The following is a 19903-nucleotide window of genomic DNA, read 5'->3' as shown; positions in this document are numbered from 1 at the left end:
AAGTTGTCAGAGTCAATTGTCAGGGAGGAGGTTACAGAATATCTGGAGCAATGTGAAAAGATAGGCTGAAGTCCACATGGTTTCCTGAAAGGAAACTCATGCCTGACAAACCTATTGCAGTTTTTTGAAGAGATCACAAGGAGGAAAAACAGGGGAAAAGCAGTGGATGTTGTGTATTTAGACTTTCAAAAGGCCTTCGACAATGTGCCATACACAAGACTGCTAAACAAGATGAGAGCCCATGGAATTACAGGAAGGATACTCGCATGGATTGAGCATTGTCTGATCGGTAGGAATATAAGGATCCTATTCTGGTTGGCTTCCAGTTACCAGTGGTGTTCCACAGGCGTCAGTGTTGAGGCTGCTTCTTTTTACATTGTATGTAAATGATTTAGATTATGGAATAGATGGCTTTGTGGCTAAATTTGCATATGATACCAAAATAGGTGGTAGAGCAATGAGGCTGAGGATACTGAAAGGCTACGGAGTCTTGGGCAAAGAGGTGGCAGATGAAATACAATGTTGGAAAATGTATGGTCATGCACTTTGGGGAAGAAAATTCAAATTCAGAGGTGTAAATAGACTTGGGAGTCCTTGTGCAGGATACCTGAAAGGTTGACCTACAGGTGGAGTAGGTGGTGAAGAAGGCGAATGCAATGTTGGCATTAATTTCAAGAAGAATAGCATATAAAAGCAGGGATGCAATGTTGAGACTCTAAAAAGCACAAATGAGACCTCACTTGGGAGTACTGTTTACAGTTTTAGGTCGCCTTATTTGAGAAAAGATGTGGTTGGCATTGGAGAGTTCAGAGATTTACTAGAATTATACCAAGAATGGCAGTTGATTGGGCAATTGAGTCAAATAGTTGAAGACAATGGAAGGGAGCAGTCATCGTCGGAGTGGGCTGAGTCAGAGTGGTAAAGCTTTGGCTCAACAGGCTTTGGCAAGAACAAGTAAATGGCTGCTGCTGCTGCTGGGAGCCCAAGGCTCCCACTGCTGCTGTCGGGAGCCCAAGGTTCCCGCTGGGAGCCTGTCCGCTGCTCCTGCCAGGAGCCCGAGGTCTGCTGCTGCCGCTGGGAGCCTGAGGTTCCTGCTGCTGTCACCGGGAGCCTGAGGTCTGCTGCTCTTCTGCTTGGAAGTAGCAGTGAGAAGACCGATGGGTCCCAATCCAAGCTCCTGAACATGGAAATCAATCAAAAATGCAGAAAATGGAATTTAAAAACATGAAAATCTCCAAAACATGGAAAATTCACATGCCCATTCATGGCCTTCTCAGGAGGGAGGGTGAGCAACCAAATATCATGGTCCATATAGGGACCAATGATGCGGTAGGAAAGGTGAAGAGGACCTGTGAGGAGAGTTCAGTGAGTTAGACACTAGGTTGAAGGTCAGGACATTCAGGGTAATGATCTCAGGGAGGTTAGAAATAGGAGAATAATGCAGGTTAACACATGCCTAAAGACAGTGTAGGAGGGAGGGCTTTGGGTTTTTGAATCATTGGGGTCTCTTCCAGGGAAGGTAGGATCTGTTCTGACAGGATAGTGTGCATCTGAACTGGAAGGAGACTAATATCCTTGCGGGAAGGTTTGCAAGTGCTGCTCCGGTGGGGAGGGGAACCAGAGCAGATAGAGGAGTGGAGATGGGAAATGATGATCTTAAAATTACATACACCATTAGAAGTTAACAGGTTGAATGTGGTGGAAGTGTTCTCAGGTGAGTCTATTTCAATGCAAGGAGTATTGTAGGAAAGGCAGATGAGCTTAGAGCATGGATTGGCATGTGGAATTATGGTATTGTGGTGTTATGGACCTTGGACATTTTTACTTTTGACTGAGGACAAGACTGAACCTACTGCAGAGGATTTGACAGCTGCTAGGTGCTGTCATAGCACTGGGCTACCACTAGGGAAATATGACACTTTCAAAGCACAGGAACCATGTGCTGGAAGTCCGTGAGCTTGCAGGAGAGTGAGCCTGCAGCTATTAACCTCTCTCCACCAATGGGGAGAGCTGGAGGCATGTGCTGGCCAGTTTAATAAGCCCAGCACACTGGTTTTGAAGAGGTTAGTCAGTGGATTGGATTGCAGGCAGTTAGACAGTCAGTCTGACTGCGTGTGCTCACCCGGCAGTTTCAGCAAGCTACATGCTGAGTTGTTTTGTTCACAGGTGCTAGCACTGCCATCTGGAGCTGTATGTCAGTGTTCTTACTCAGTAGTTTCTGTGGAGGAAGGAAGACTGAACTACTTTGTACACAGGTGTCAGCACTGTTGTCCTGACAGCAGTTTGGGGAACTCTGATACCCAGAATGTGTGTGGGACTGACCAGTGCCTCTTCTGTCCCCTTTCAAGAGGAGGATTTTGTGTGACAGGAATCACGGGACCACTCAAGCTTTGGAGAAATGAACCTCATGTGGTGATCAGGAGGTCATTGTAAAATTTCTCAGATGGTGGTTGTTGCCACATTCGAAACTCAAGCCAATCTCATGTTCCCCTGACAGGGGGACCACAGTCATCTGGATACAGCCTCAAACTAAAAGAACAGTGTAAGGAAACAAATAATCCTAAGCCTGGTGACCAGGTCCATGAGCTGTTCCTTTTTGACTGACAGACTTGATACGACTCACACGGGGGTTTGTTTTGAGAATTTTGGTGATATTTTGGGGAATTTCAGCTTGGACTTTAATGGTCTGGGCTTTTTCCACATATCGAGTTGCTGTTAAGGCAGGTGTTTGGGTGTTAAGTTTATTGGGTTATTTCTATTATTGTTAGTTTTGTTAATAAATTTTGTGTTAAACTTAGCCCATTCATTTATGTGTCTCTCAGTTGCTGCTGGGGAGTGTAGCAATTGCCATTAGTGAAATTTGGTTTCAGGACTGGCAGCTCAATGTTCTGGGCTTCTGTTGCTTTAGATGCGATAGGATGGGGAGGGGGATGGGTAGGTGCACAGATGAAAGAGAGCTGAGTGGAATTTCTTTTAAGGGAAATAATCACAGCTTTGCTCAGGCACGGCAGAACAGAGGGCTCATCTACCAAGTCTATATGAGTGGAGCTGAGGAACGGGAAAGGTATGATCACTCTCATAGGGTTTGTTATGTTACAGACTGCCAATGGTCAAAGAGAATTGGAGGAGCAAACCTGTAGAGAGCTAGCAGACAGCTGCAGGAAACATAGAGTAGGAGATTTTAACTTTCCACATATTGACTGGAAAAGGGCTGGATGGTGTGGATTTTGTCAAATGGGTTCAGGAAAGTTTTCTAAATCAATATATAGAGATACCAACTGAAAGGAGTACCACACTGGATCTCCTATCAGTGAATGAGACAGGACTGGTGTCAGAAGAACAGGTAGTCCTCAACTTACGAGCGAAATTGGGACTGAAGGATTGATCATAACTCGGATTGGTCTTAAATCGGATTTGCATATCTTAACAAGGTACTAAAGCAATTTAAAAAAAATCAACAAATTAACCTTTAATGAAAAACCTCAGTATATGTACAGTGTTTTTTTAAATAAAATTTCAGTCATATGTGCAGGTGGACATAACTCATGTAATCAGACGTTGAGGACTACCCTGTATGTATAGGGGAACATCTCTGGTGCAGTGAGCATAATGCCGTTAGTTTAAAGTTAATTATGGAGAAGGACAAGTTTGGGCCTCAGACTGAAATTCTAAATTGGAGAAAAGACAATTTTGAAGAAATGAGAAGGGATCTAGAACGGGATGTTGTTTTTGGGCAAAGAAGTGCGAGGTAAGTGGAGGACCTTCAAAGGTGAAATTTTGAGAGTACTGTTTGTAGATGACACTAAGATTAGAGATATGGATAGCAAAGGTTTTCAAAGCTTGCAGAGGAATCTGGACCAGCTGGAAAAATTGGCTGATAAATGGCAGATGAAATTTAATGCAGACAGTGTGAGGTGTTTCATTTTGTAAGGACAAACCAAGAAAGGATGTACACATAAATGGTAGGGCACTGAGGAGTATGGTAGAACAGAGGGATCTGGGAATACAGATACATAATTCCCTAAAAGTGGTGTCACATGTTGGCCTTCATAAATCAAAGTATTGAGAACAGGAATTAGGATGTTATGTTAAGTTGTGTAAGACATTAGTGAAGCCAAATTTAGAATATTGTGTGCAGTTTTGGTCACCTAACTACAGGAAAGATATCAATAAGATAGAAAGAGTGCAGAGAATATTTACTAGGATGTTGCCCAGACTTCAGGAACTGAATTACGAGGATAGGTTTATTCCCTGGAGCTTAAAGAATGAGGGGAGATTTGATAGAGGTATTTAAAATTATCAGGAAGATAGACAGAGTAAATGTGGATGGGCTTTTTCCACTGACGGTAGGGGAGATACAAACCAGAGGAAATGGGTTAAGAGTTGTGACATTCCCCCTATTTTCCAGTTTATTTTATTTGTCTGGGACTGTCCCTTTAAGAGAACAACTGCCTGCAGGATTTGAAGTTAAACTAGCAGATAGATTTGAAGACAGGTGTTCTTAAAATGGATACATTTGAAAAGAAGCAAGGCAGTGTCTCAAAAACCCAGATGCAGAGACCATGTGATCAACAGATCAAGACTGAATGCACAGACTGAAAGCCATTTTTAAGATGGCAGCACATGAGCCAACAGGTCTTTGACCTCCGTTGTGGTTATAGACAGAATTGTCCGATTTCCTCATTTTGCTTACCAAGGGATAAGAAACCACTTCGACTGGGTTCTCTATTTGGAGAAGAAATACCGCACTCCACTTCAACTGACCCATAAAAAGAGTTCTAACTGCTAAAGAAGGCACTCATCTAAAAAGGTCATTTCTCTGAAGCACCTGAAACAAGGGTTTTCATGAGTTAATCCACCTCTATCACCCCCGGTCTCTTTCACCTATTTCAGGAACTGCTAACTCCATCTAAGGCCTGCATTCCTCAACCATTTTAAGCCTGCGTTTCTCACCATTCATCTAAGGCCTGCGTCCCTCAACCATTTAAAGCCTGCGTGTCTCGCTATTCATCTAAAGCCTGCATTTCACATCAATCTCAACTTTTAACTTTGAACTTGGATCTGTCTTCCCAGAAATGAACCTTGTGGCTTGGGGTATTCCACACACACACCAATATATTCACACATAGTTTAAGTTGGATAATTGTATATAAATTTAGTTAAGTTTAGTAAGTTAGTTAAATCAGAGTCAGCATTATATAATAATTAATGATTAAAAATATTACACCGTCAGGGCTAATCTTTACTGCTGCTGTTGTGTATGCAACAAAGTGAAAGGGAAAAAATTTAGGGGGAACTTCTTCACACAGAAGTAGGGGTGTGGGATGAGCTTCCATCTGAAGTGGTGAATGCGGGTTCAAATTTGACATTTAAGAGGCATTTGGACAGGTTCATGGATTCGAGAGGTATGGAGGGCTAAGGACTGGGTGCAAATCAGTGGGACGAGGCAAAAAAAAGGGTTCAACATCAGAATCTATTGTCATGAAATTCTGTTTTGAGGCAGCATCATTAGTGCAAATATTCATATTATAAACCATAATTAAAATAATAGTACACAAAAAGTAAGGCAGTGTCTTTGGATATTTGATTATTCAGGAATCTGATGGCAGTGGGGAAGAAGCTGTTGTGTCACTAAGTGCTCGTATTTAGGCTCCTGTACCTTTTCCCCAATGGGAGCAGAGTGAAGAGGACATGACTTAGATGGTGGGGTCTTTGAGGATTGATGCTGCTTTTTAAAAAAAACTTATTTTCAATATGCATCAAATACAAATGATTAATCATTCATCCAAAAAATACAATACAATCTTTTAAAATCCTCAATCTTTTTTTAATGGTAAATAATTCAATTTGAATAAACTATCTAAATTCCTGCTAATTATTATTCCCAAGTATTTAAGTGAGTTTTTTTTTGCCACTTAAATGTGATCATACACTTACACTGTGTATAGTCCCTATCATTCATAGGTATTACTTCACTCTTTTCTATATTTATTTTATAACCTGATACCCGGCCATATTCTACATAATCTTGCATTTATTTTTTCCAGTGATACTTTTGGTTCATTACGTATAGTATAACATCATCAGCAAATAAACTAATTTTATGTTCTTTTTCACCTATCTCAAAACCTTTAATCTCATATCTCTTATTATCTCTGCCAAAGGTTCTATAGCCAAAGCAAATAAAGATGGTGATAATGGGTATCCTTGTCTAAAGGATTTTTCTAATAAAGAAGATTTAGATATTTGTAATGGAGAGGCAGTGTCCACCACTTGGTGACGCTGCTGCACTCCTGTTCAGAGGACACCACACTACCTGCCAATCAAGGTCAAAGACTCACCCCAAGCCCTTGCGATTGGCCCACCTAAATCACCAGGTGCTGCAGTCCAGGCAGCCTGCCCAGACTCAGCCCTGACCTTCACCCAATTGGCCCAGGTGAATCACCTTGGCTGACCCCTGCACTTGGTTTTGAGCCATTGGCCACAGCATCCAAAGGGGCCCAGTCTGCCGAGTAATTGGCCCCCCAAAACTGCCTGCAGAACTATAAAGGGCCATGTGGCCCTTTGTTCTGCCTCTTTTGGACTCCTCGTGGCACACAAGTAGCACCTTTCATACTGGGCTGGGGTGAGTCTAGAGGTTAGATAGCAAGAGCCAGGTCCATAGCAGTCAAAGGGGCACATAGTATTACCTTGATCTTGACTGCTGAATGTGTGTATTCATGTAATTTCACCCAGTCTTCTGTGTGTTTCTCCCTCATTATTCGAAGCGTACATTTACCCCTTGTATATTGTGTATGTGTGTATAGGCTTGCCTAGCATATTGACCCTATTGTCCCGTTTGCATCCCCAAAATAAATGTGTGCTTTGTATCTAGACTTTGGTCTGGTTCTTATCCTGAACCCGAACAACAATATTTGCCTATTAGTAACCACTTTACCTTTTGGTTGATTACACAAAGCCCTTATCTAATTGATAAAAGCATTTGGAATGTCAAAAAGACGAAACACTTTAAATAAAAAGACCCTTTCTAACCTATCAAATGCTTTTTCCACATCCAATGCCACCACTACCACAGGTATCTTTTCTTTCTGAGCTACATGTAATAAACATAAATTTAACTATATTATCTGCAGCTCTTCTATGTTTAATGAAACCAGTCTGGTCCATATTTATTAATTTAGGTAAATACTTAGTTAATCTGTTATATAATAATTTGGATACAATTTTATAATCTGTATTTAATAATGATATTGGTCTATAAGAGGATGGCTGCAAAGGATCTTTTCCTTTTTTCGGGGTAACTGTCATTAAAGTTATTGAAAGATTCTGGTAAATCGTAGGACTCTTTCATTTGGTCCAATAGTCCCATTAGAACAGGGACTAATAATTCTTTAAATTCTTTATAAAACTCCGGAGGGAAACAGTCGCCTCCTGGAGCCTCATTATTTGGTAAAGACATCAGTGTCTCATAGACTTCTACATCTATAAAAGAGTTCAATAGTTCCAATTTTTCATCTATGTTTAACTTGGGTAATGTAACGTGTTAAATACTCCTCTACTTTTTTCGTCCTTTAAAGATTCAGATTGGTATAATTTTTTATAGAAATTCTTAAAATGATAATTTATTTCTTGCATTTATAAGTAACTTGACTAGTTTCCCTTTTTATTGCTATTATTTTTCTTGATACTTGCTCAGCTTTTAATTACCATGCTAAAACCTTTTGGGCTCTATCACCTAATTCATAATATTTCTGGTGAGTTCTCGTTATATATTTTTCTTCTTTATAAGATTGTGTTGTATTAAGTTTCAATTATTTAAGTTCCAATAATCTTTTTTACTCTGCATCATTTTGAACATGCAATTCCTTTTCTAGATCTAAAATATCCTCCAACTGATCTTTTTTCAAATGTTCTTTTTTAAAAAAAATGTAAAACGTATTATTTGACCTCTTAAATACATCTTCATAGAGTCCCATATAAATTTGTTCATTACTGAATTTTCATTAGTTTCTAGAAAAAAATTTATCTGTTGTCCTATAAAAATCACAAAATTCCTTTCTCTTTAATAGTATTGTATTGTCTCCAACTAAAACTTATATTCTGCCCTTCCTCCAATGCAATTGACATTAGAGGTGAATGATCAGATAACACCCTAGCTTGATATTCAATCTTATAAACTCTCGCTTGTAATTATGCAGAGATTAAAAACATATCAATACGTGAGTATGTTTTATGTTTAAAAAAATAAAAAGAATAATCCCTGTCATTTACATGAATTTTTCTCCAACTATCAACAAGTCTCAACTCTTTCATAAAATCTGTTGCAATCTTAACTAATTTATTTTTTGTAACATCTCCACCTGATCTATCTAACTTCGAGTCAAAAGTAAAATTGAAATCTCCACCTACAATTATTTTCTCCTTTGCACCTGATAATTGCATAAATATATCTTACATCAATTTCCCATCATCCAAGTTTGGTGCCTATATATTCATTAATGTCGAATAATCTGAATAAATTTGACAATTAATCATTACACATCTCCCCTCTTTATCTATAGTCATATCCAGTACTTTGGTAATGATTTATGCCTTTAAATAGCTACCCATCCAACCCAATTTCTTCTCAACTTCTCATGTTCTATCTCAGTCAAATTAATCTCTTGCAAAAAAGGTATATCTACTTTAGCTTTTTTCATATAATTTAACAATTTCTTTTGTTTTACCAGGTTCTGTATTGTTTATATTAATACTAATAACATTTAATTTTCCTGCCATTAAGTACCATAATTAAATCTCTTGTCCAACCATCATCCCATTCCTACTCCTCTCATTCCCACAATATTAACATAAAGAAAAAAAAGACAAAAAAATTAAAGATAGGACACCCCCCACCCACCCCCCGAGACACATGATGTTTTTACATCTCTAAAACCCTGATCCATCTGGGATGTGATCACAACCGTATAGGTGCACATGATTCCGCAGCAGTTAGCTCCACATTCCCGACTAATTCACTCAAATACTAAACATCTCATGTTGCTTAATATTGTTCATTTTCTTTTTATTATAGATTTTTTAAACATATATATATATATATATATATATATATATATAGAGAGATCAGTTATAAGTAAAATTTTCCTCCCCATTTAAACTCTCTTGAATTTTTACCAGTTATAGTTAAACTCCTTGAATCAAACAATATATTCACATGTCAACTACCACCTGTTGTTCTTTTCCAGACAAAGAATTGGCATACACCTTTGCCTCATTTGGTTCTGTAAAGAATCTGTTTCTCCCCTCTGGGACAATAACTTTCAAAACAGTTGGATACCTCAAGACAAAGGCATCACCTTTCTTCCATAGCACATTTTTAGCTGGATTAAATTATTTCCTCCTTTTTAACAAATCAAAACTTATACCAGGATTTAAAAAAAATCTTATTCCCATTATAAATCAAAGGTGATTGTCTTTCTTTCACCTGCTTTGCCACCAGTTTCAAGATCTTCTCCCATACTTCATAACGAAGAAATTTAACCAATATCGGATGAGACCTTTGATCAGGCTGTGGCTTTGGTCTCGATGCTCGATGTGTTCTCTCAATCTCCAGGTCTCCTTGAAATTCGACTGCCCCTAAAGAGTCTGATGTCCAATGTTGTAGGAACTTTTTCATGTCTTGACCTTAGTCACCTTCTTTTAGACCAACAATCTTGATGTTATTTCTTTTACTAAAATTTTCTAAAATGTCTATTTTCAGCATTAACTGATCTTTTGTTGCAACTGCTTCAGCTTGTTCCTTTTGCATCTGTTCCTTTTGCATCTGTTCCTTTTGCATCTGTTCCTTTTGCATCTGTTCCTTTTGCATCTGTTCCTTTTGCATCTGTTCCTTTTGCATCTGTTCCTTTTGCATCTGTTCCTTTTGCATCTGTTCCTTTTGCATCTGTTCCTTTTGCATCTGTTCCTTTTGCATCTGTTCCTTTTGCATCTGTTCCTTTTGCATCTGTTCCTTTTGCATCTGTTCCTTTTGCATCTGTTCCTTTTGCATCTGTTCCTTTTGCATCTGTTCCTTTTGCATCTGTTCCTTTTGCATCTGTTCCTTTTGCATCTGTTCCTTTTGCATCTGTTCCTTTTGCATCTGTTCCTTTTGCATCTGTTCCTTTTGCATCTGTTCCTTTTGCATCTGTTCCTTTTGCATCTGTTCCTTTTGCATCTGTTCCTTTTGCATCTGTTCCTTTTGCATCTGTTCCTTTTGCATCTGTTCCTTTTGCATCTGTTCCTTTTGCATCTGTTCCTTTTGCATCTGTTCCTTTTGCATCTGTTCCTTTTGCATCTGTTCCTTTTGCATCTGTTCCTTTTGCATCTGTTCCTTTTGCATCTGTTCCTTTTGCATCTGTTCCTTTTGCATCTGTTCCTTTTGCATCTGTTCCTTTTGCATCTGTTCCTTTTGCATCTGTTCCTTTTGCATCTGTTCCTTTTGCATCTGTTCCTTTTGCATCTGTTCCTTTTGCATCTGTTCCTTTTGCATCTGTTCCTTTTGCATCTGTTCCTTTTGCATCTGTTCCTTTTGCATCTGTTCCTTTTGCATCTGTTCCTTTTGCATCTGTTCCTTTTGCATCTGTTCCTTTTGCATCTGTTCCTTTTGCATCTGTTCCTTTTGCATCTGTTCCTTTTGCATCTGTTCCTTTTGCATCTGTTCCTTTTGCATCTGTTCCTTTTGCATCTGTTCCTTTTGCATCTGTTCCTTTTGCATCTGTTCCTTTTGCATCTGTTCCTTTTGCATCTGTTCCTTTTGCATCTGTTCCTTTTGCATCTGTTCCTTTTGCATCTGTTCCTTTTGCATCTGTTCCTTTTGCATCTGTTCCTTTTGCATCTGTTCCTTTTGCATCTGTTCCTTTTGCATCTGTTCCTTTTGCATCTGTTCCTTTTGCATCTGTTCCTTTTGCATCTGTTCCTTTTGCATCTGTTCCTTTTGCATCTGTTCCTTTTGCATCTGTTCCTTTTGCATCTGTTCCTTTTGCATCTGTTCCTTTTGCATCTGTTCCTTTTGCATCTGTTCCTTTTGCATCTGTTCCTTTTGCATCTGTTCCTTTTGCATCTGTTCCTTTTGCATCTGTTCCTTTTGCATCTGTTCCTTTTGCATCTGTTCCTTTTGCATCTGTTCCTTTTGCATCTGTTCCTTTTGCATCTGTTCCTTTTGCATCTGTTCCTTTTGCATCTGTTCCTTTTGCATCTGTTCCTTTTGCATCTGTTCCTTTTGCATCTGTTCCTTTTGCATCTGTTCCTTTTGCATCTGTTCCTTTTGCATCTGTTCCTTTTGCATCTGTTCCTTTTGCATCTGTTCCTTTTGCATCTGTTCCTTTTGCATCTGTTCCTTTTGCATCTGTTCCTTTTGCATCTGTTCCTTTTGCATCTGTTCCTTTTGCATCTGTTCCTTTTGCATCTGTTCCTTTTGCATCTGTTCCTTTTGCATCTGTTCCTTTTGCATCTGTTCCTTTTGCATCTGTTCCTTTTGCATCTGTTCCTTTTGCATCTGTTCCTTTTGCATCTGTTCCTTTTGCATCTGTTCCTTTTGCATCTGTTCCTTTTGCATCTGTTCCTTTGATTTTTTTCATCTTCTACTTCAAATCTTTTATCCAACTACTGCATCATTCTTTCAATTTTCTCTCCATTCTTTTTAACTCCTTCCATTAATACCACCATAGACCATTGAGAAGTGTCCAAATATTATTTCATTTCAACTGTAGAAATAGAAAATTCCTTAGCTTTTTCCTTTTTCTGAACTATAAGACCATGCTCAAAACTTAATTCCTTCTCTCCTTGCTCTTCTTCTGATCCACTGGAGCTGGAAGCCTCTAAAATCTTTTTTTAAACTGCTTCCTTTTTTTGTGCTTTGTGCATGTGCAGAGTCACATCTTCACTCGATGTGCGTGGCCATTGTCAGGGGAGACCTTGTACAGCTATGTCCAAGGTCTCCCCAGCTCCATGCTGGTCTCCCTGGGCAGTATCTTCCGAACCTGGATCCCTCTTCAAGGTAGGCCTTTCTTCTTTATCTTGCTCTTTTTCTTGTTCAGCTTCTTGTTTTACTGTAACTGCTTTATCCTTCTTTGGTGGAATTTTAACGTACTGTATACTTCTAAACACTTCTATTTTTGTTAAATTTTACAACTTTTTTTCCCGAACTTTGTCAAGGAGAGTATGGGTTTATAGTTTAACCCCATGTCATCATGCAGCACGCCCCCTAGAGGCTGCTTTTTTAAAGACACCACCTCATGTAGATGTCAATCAATGGAATGAAGTCTGGTGCCTGTGATGTCGCAGGCCACGTTAACAACCATCTGGAGTTTTTTGTTGTCCTGAGATTTGGCACCTCCATACCAGACAGTGACACAACCAGACAGAATGCTCTCTACAGTACACCTGTAGAAGTTCTCGAGAGTCTTTGGTGACATACCAAATCTCCTCAAGTACCTCACAAAGTATAGCCACTGGCGAGCTTTCTTCATAATTGCATCAACATTGTGACTCCAAGTCAGATCCTCAGAGATGTTGACACCCAAGAATTTGAAGTTGTTGAACCTCTCCACTATTGAGCCCTTGATGAGGACTGGGTCGTGTTCCCCTGATTTCCTCCTGGTCCACAATCATCTCCCTGGATTTGATGATGTTGAGCGTAAAGTTGTTGGTGTGACACCACTCAAAGAGCTGATCTATCTCCCTCATTGCCATTTGTGATTCTGCCGACAACTGTGGTGTCATCACAAACTTGTAGATAGCATTGGAATTGTGCCTGGCCACACAGTCATGGTTGTATAATGAGTAGACCAGTGGGCTAAGCACACATCAGTGAGGAGATGCTGTTTCCAATTTGTACTGACTGTGGTCTTTTGATGAGAAAGTCATGGATTCAGTTGCAGAGGGGGTACAGAAGCCTAGAGTTTGTAGCTTCTTGACCTACATGGAGGGAATAATGATATTGAAGGTTAAGCTGTAGTCGATGAAGAGCAGCTGCATGTATGAATTGCTGTTTACGACATGATCCAGAGCTAAGTGTAGAGCCAGCAATTATGCATTTGCTGTGGAACAATTGTGACGATAGGTGAATTGCAGTGGGTCCATACCTTTGCTTAGGTACATGTTAATTCTGGCCATGACCAACCTCTCAAAGCATTTAATCAAAGTAGAAGTTAGTGCCACTGGGCAATAGTCATTGTGGCAGCTCACACTACTCTTCTTGGGCACCAGGATAATTGATGCCCTTTTGAAGCAGATGGGAACCTCTGACTGCAGCAATGAGAGGTTGAAAATGTCCATGAACACTCTGGTGCAGATTTTCAGTACCCTGCTAGGTACACCATCAGGGCCTGATGCCTTGCGAGGGTTCACCCTCTTGAATGATGTTCTGACATTCTCCTCAGAGACAGATATCACAGGGTCTCCAGCCTTTGCAGAGATTCTGGTAGGCACTGTTTGGTTCTTCTTCTCAAAGCGGGTATAGAAGGTGTTTAGCTCATCAGGTAATGAAGCATCACAGCCCTTTATGGTATGCACCCTCATTTTGTAGGCTGTAATAGCCTGCACTTCCTACTATAGCTGGCATGTATCTGTCTCTGTCTCTAGCTTCTTCCGGATTGCCACTTTGCTTCAGAGATGGCCGTCCGCAGGTCCTACTTGGTTTTCTTATAGAGATCTACATCTCTGGCATTAAACACCTTTGTTCTTGCCCTCAGCAGGTTACGAATCCTCGGATTCATCCAGGGTTTCTGGTTGGGGAACTCCCGGTATGTACGTGTAGGCACAAACTCGTCCACGAAGGTCTTGATGAAGTTGGTGACACCTATTGCATATCCATTCAAGTCTATGGATGAGTTCTTGAATATGTTCCAGTCCACCGATTCAAAGCAGTCCTGCAGAAGCTCCTTGGCCTCCCTCAACCATTCTTTCATCATCTTCATTACTGGTGCTGTGATCCTCAGTCTCTGCTTGTACGCCGGGAGTGGAAGTACAGCCAGGTGATCAGACTTGCCGAAATGAAGTCGTGGTATGGCTCGGTAGATGTTCATGGTGGTGTAGCAGTGGTCAAATATGTTGGCTCCCCTAGCCTCGCATGTGACATGTTGATGGTAGTTTGTCAGAGACTTCCTCAAGTTGGCCTGATTGAAGTCCTTTACAATGATCAGGAAGGCATCAGGATATGCTGTCTCATGGCTGTTAATCACAGTGCTTAGTCCCTCCAGTGCCAGTCTGAAGTTAGCCTGGGGCAGAATGTATGTTAGCCTGGTGTGTATGTTAGCCTGTGATGAATGTACACTGCAACCTTGTTCGGCACAGACTAGAAGGGCCAAAGAGGTCTGTTTCTGTACTGTAATGATCTATAGTTCTAATGAAAGGGTGAGCATATAAGGAATGCTTGTTTGCTCTTGGACTGTACTTGTTGGAGTACAGAAAGATGAGGGGGAATCTCCTAGAGGCATTTTAAATGCAGAAGGCCTGGACATAGTAGATGTGGAAAAGATGTTTCCCATAGTAGAGTCTAAAACAAGAGTAACCAATTTCAGGATAAAACAGGGACAATTTATATTTCTTTAGTCAGAAGTTTGTGAGTCTGTGGAACCTGTTGCCACAGGTGGCTGTGGAAGCAAGATCATTGATGTATTACAGGTTATATTATATTTTATATTATATACATATATAGGAATATATTTTTAAAAGAGATAGATTGTGGGGGGGTGGTTTAGTGTAAGTCACTTCACAAACAGATCTTACACTTCACATCTCATTTAAAATGCGAGAACTTTCCTGAAGATAGACATTCAGGCACCAGTGGCTTTGCACAGACAATGGATCTGCTTTGGAAAGAATTTCTAAACCAGGTACAAATGGAAAAGTCCAGTTTCAAGTGTTGATAAAGATCTTTCAAGGACTTAGTTTGAAGCCTTATGAGGGGTTCTGGTTTTTAGGATTCTTCTCTTAGTGAGAAAGTTCTGCAGTAGCTTTTGAGGATGGAACATGGCAAGCTTGTTGAAAACACCATTTTGAAGATGGGTTATGAGTTCTGAGTTCAGCCTGTTCAAAACCCTTGTAGTCCTTACAAGAGGAAATGGCTGGCTAGAGTGTTTCTCCTGAAATAAGGGAAACCAGAGGAACTCTGTGGTGATGGGGCAAGTTTGTTCTGCAAGACACTGAAGTGGCTGGAAGAAATCAATTTGTGTGTCCAACGAGCAACAAATCTCTCCCTGAAACCAACAAGAACCTTCCTGATTGGTGCTTAAAGGTAAATGGTTACCAGAGCCTGGTAAAAATTCATAAATGTTAAATTCTGTGCACAGTATAAGAATTGCCCGATACTGGTGAACTTGGAGAATTAAGAAGTGAATGATTGGACTATTAAAACAAAGAACTTTTCTGAAAATACACATATTACATACATGTGTGCTTAGAATTAGAAGGAGGTTAAGTTGTTAATAGTCATAAGTTAAAGTTTGATCCTGTTTTTAGGTTTAAAGAAAATTAAAAGCAACTTTTGTTTAAGTAATAATTTGTCTTGATGAATTTCTATTGCTGCTGGGTTTTGGAGTCCTTTGGGCTCGTAGCAGATGAATTAAAGGCAGATTGACAGGTGCTCGATTAGTCAGAGCAACATAGGTTATGGAGAGAAAGGTGGGAAGTGGTGCTGAGTGGGAAGATGGATCAGCACATGATTAGCATGGCAGAGCAGACTCAAGGGACCTCCTTCTGCTCTTGCATCTCGCGATCTTGTGATAAAAATGAAAACATATAGAATGAAATAAAAGAAAGAAAAAAAGCATAACCTAAACTTTATTCTTTAATTATGATTGGGAATCCCATGCATATAAATATAGGCAATCACTTTTATGGCAATTACAGTGCTTGTAAAGCCAGGAGGCCAGATGCAAAAAGGAATCAAATCACAGCTTTATACAACTCAGAACAAACACTGAAAAAGTCAGTTGCACCAGCATACACATTCCAATACATCTCCCACCTCCCCATTATAGTGCACAGTCACACAAGTCAAGAATATACTGAATATTAGAGGATGGATTGACAGCAATTCCATACGAAACTGGTGCTCTCACCAAAGCTCCTTTGGCATAATATTGTCTGCTGAATTACAATTTGATTTCAGACAATCTCTACACATCAAAAAAATACATCTTATCTAAAGTTTTGTTTAATTTGTACTTACTGTAACAACTCATTTGCTTTCAGTATGAATGTTCCCACTGCATTTATGGCATCTTCAAAAGAAAATAAGTAATTTAAGTATTGATTAATAGAACATCAAAATTTAATCTTATCTGGTGGCATTCACAGAATTATGAGTCACAAATTCCTTAATTGTATGATTCCTTGTCTTAATCTATTATGAGAGGATTATTTTCAGTCTGTCAGTATCACTGAATCTTTCCTTCATATTTGACACCAATGATAATAAAAGCTAATGCATCTATGAGCATATGATTGGAGTGTTTCCTCAGATAGAGAGTGTGTTGGAAAAAAGATTTAATTACAAGTCAAGACTAAATCAGCACCAGGGCTGGACAGTAGCGTAAATAGTAAAGTAATAGATAAAGTTTATCATAACTCATAATTGGATCAAAGTGAACACCTTAAAAAATGTAACTATCACGCATAATATTTCATTTTGTACTTTACAGGCATATCTGGATTATCCAAATAAAATTCTGTATTAGATTTTCAACAGTACTGCAGATTAAGATGTTTAGTTTCTTAGTAGTCATTAATATTGTGCATTTATGAACTAAAATACATGTAGAATGTACCTTCTATTGTTGGCACATCTAATCCTAAAGGTTGGTACTTCTGCTTCCACATAGCCATTCCCTTTAGCTCATTTAAATGGTACAAAAGAGCCTCTGATCCACTGCATGTGATGGCAATACAGAAAGAAAAACATCAGCTTAAGATAAAAGAGAGAGAAAAAAAAATCACAATTCGATTTTGCATCTTGACAATACGCCATATCAAGTAAGATACAGTGGAAATAGTGTATTTATGAATGCCAAAAACCTGTTATCTCCATTTGTATTAAATTATATATAAACCAGATAAGCTATTCATGAATTACCATTTAGCTCCAGTCACATCAGCAGCTACCTATTTCACCCTCTGGATGGAAGAATGGAATTTGTCATGCACCCTTTATGATCTTAAAATTAGTATCCACTGTGGGTTAGTTGGATCACTCTTGTTTTTTTTTTAAATGTTGTGTTCAAATCCCAACAAAAAATATGCATTCCTGGAAATATGCTCTAATATTGAACATTCCAAATTTAATACAAAGTCTCAATTGAAGCTCTTCGTCTCTTTGCAGGTCAAAAAAGACAGTCATCTATTTTGAAGATCAAGGACTTATACCAGTCAGCACAGAAAATATTGCCTTGCCAGCATCAATTATATTTATAAAAGCTTATAGTGTGCAACTTGTAAATACTATATGACTTAATGTAATATTTAATTAAGCTGCTCTCATTTTCAAATTAGCATAAAAAGGAATTGCAATATGTGGTGCTGAACTAGCAATGGTGAGTGATAAATTTAATCTCTCCTTTCCAAATTTTGAATCAGATTTCCATAATTCTTGTACTTTTCAGGGCAGTATCAAGAACAACAACCATTAAAGTTACTACCAGATATTGTAAAAACACCACTGCCTCACAAAATTTTATGAGCTAAATGGATCCTTGTCTAGTTTGACTTTATGTGACTCTGGTCTCATAATTAACAGGGATGGGAAATAAAACACTCCTTTTAAGTTTTACCCATATGATGAAACCATAAAAGCATTTTTTTTTAAATTGTGGCAGGGAGCAATAAATTCAAAATAGGTCTCCTTCATAAATGTCAACAATTCCTTCTATTTTAAAATCTTCCCATGTAACGAAATCCATCATCATATTACATTTCAGTGAATGACTAATATTTTCACTGAGCCAAATAAAGTTCACTCAACAGTCCCAGTGCAGTAATGCTTCTCAAATTCATTACAAAAATAATTTTAGATTTTCCAACTACTTATTAACTTGACGTTTGTTGAGCGGGGAGGGAGGGTGGGTTCAGTTTTGCTATTTGAAGAAACAATCCCACTTTTATTTAAATCTTAATGGATAGCTCCCTTCATTGTTATTAACAGGTGACATCCACCAAATAATAACTGAAATAACTAAGTTTATATTTTCTTTGTTCTGGAGCTCTTATTATTATAACAACCAAATAGGTATATTGTATTTTGTGACTGTATTCCACTTCACTGATTGCAGTTAATTTCATCTGGAAAGAAAATGCAGGACAGCAGTAGAAAGTTTCCCATTAATTTAAAAAAAATGCCATTCATTTAGCAATTCAGGAACTGCTCCCTCATGGAGGCTGAAAAGCCCATCTTTATCATGTGTACAGTCCTAGAAATCCATTGAGATTAAGGGTGCACTTTTATGGTAAATGTCATCATCAATCCAAAAGAAGATGAGCCCAGAGCAAGAACAGCAAAAATTCAGACCACAAGTTTATCAGCACAAATTTGAATGAGTCTCACCAATAATCATCAGTCACCTGAATGCAATGGCAGACATTAATAAAACAGAGAATGAAACACTAAAGTCTCCAGACACTGTGATCGTAATGAAAACACAGAGATGCTGGAGAACCAACCGAGTTCCTCCAGTATCTGTGTTTTTATTATTAATAAAATATATATGATGAAAACTTCAGTCTAACATTGGTAGCCAGAAAATTTAAATCTTGGAAATACTTTTAAAAATGAAAAAGCTTGATTCAAACCATTTAGGTTGAAGCTTTTTGTCCAACATAATAGCTTGGCAATCAAATTTAATAATAGTTCTAACTTCGTACAAACTCCCACTTCCTCAATTTAAAAGAACGATACTCTACCTTTGTAAATGACTAATAACCAGTTTCTGAATGCTAGAGTAAGATGATTCAATTGATTGGCCAAGCTTCTTCAAACCCTGTTTTAAATAAAACAAAAGATTCACATGTAAAAGAGTAGCCATCAACTACACTTATAACAAAAAGATGAAGAAATGTTATCTTTATTACAATCACTTATTAAAAGCATATTCACAAACATGATTAGCTGTTAATTTTTTAAAATTTCATTCTTAATTTACAGTACATACATATATATATATATTAATATACTCACTTTAACTGTTAGCTGATTCATAAGCAAAGACTGCAACTCTGGACTACAAAAAAGAAAAAAAGTATATCAGTCACAGCTAGATAATGTAGAAATGCCAATTAATTGTCAATTTTGAACTCCATCAGTAATAAAAAATTGAATGATTGATATGGAGAATCTTGGACGTACAAAACCAGAAAAAAAAAGGCAGTTCAAACAGGTTCAACATAAGGATATGTGAAAAGGATGATTAAAGCAATCAAATAAAAAAAACCTGAAAAAGACAGTGGAAGCTAATGAATAAAGGAGGGAAGAAGAAAAATAGCCTTTGGTTCTAAATAAGTGCATCATAAAATTCTACTAAACAAGAGATTTTTAAAAAAATGGTAAGTCAGCAATAAGTTGCTGACTCCTAGATCAGACCAAAAAAAAACTTGCATACATGTTTAAATAAAATAAAGCATCCAAATAAGACCACTCGAGGCAGGATTCCAAAGGAGCACCACATAAATTAGCTAAATCAAACAACTTTGGCAGGCATCCCCCAAAATTAATTTAGGCTTCAGGGTAAATTAAACATCATCCCCAGGCAGTTAAATGAGATTGATTTGTAATTTTAGAACAGATTTCCCTAAAATTAATTTAATAAAACCAGGATCAAAAGAAGTAAGCCCAATAAATTAATGAATTAAATGAGAACTCAAAAAGAAGGCAATA

The 19903-nt window shown here is 38.3% G+C and overlaps 1 protein-coding gene across 1 annotated transcript in view; it reads right to left on the bottom strand.

Annotated features, from left to right (window-relative positions):
• anapc4 (anaphase promoting complex subunit 4) overlaps positions 1 to 19903 on the bottom strand; it is a 121565-nt gene that overhangs the window by 45145 nt on the left and 56517 nt on the right. Inside the window, exons 13-16 of the mRNA XM_069925028.1 lie at positions 19208 to 19250; positions 18934 to 19010; positions 16809 to 16909; positions 16211 to 16262 (exon numbers count right to left, since the gene is read on the bottom strand). Coding sequence (XP_069781129.1) covers positions 16211 to 16262; positions 16809 to 16909; positions 18934 to 19010; positions 19208 to 19250 — 273 coding nt within the window. The remainder of the gene's footprint in view (positions 1 to 16210; positions 16263 to 16808; positions 16910 to 18933; positions 19011 to 19207; positions 19251 to 19903) is intronic.

Source organism: Narcine bancroftii, chromosome 3, assembly GCF_036971445.1.
Source record: "Narcine bancroftii isolate sNarBan1 chromosome 3, sNarBan1.hap1, whole genome shotgun sequence".
NCBI lineage: Eukaryota > Metazoa > Chordata > Chondrichthyes > Torpediniformes > Narcinidae > Narcine > Narcine bancroftii.
The sequence above is the reverse complement of the archived record's forward strand: the minus strand, read 5'-3'. Positions and strand labels throughout refer to the sequence as shown.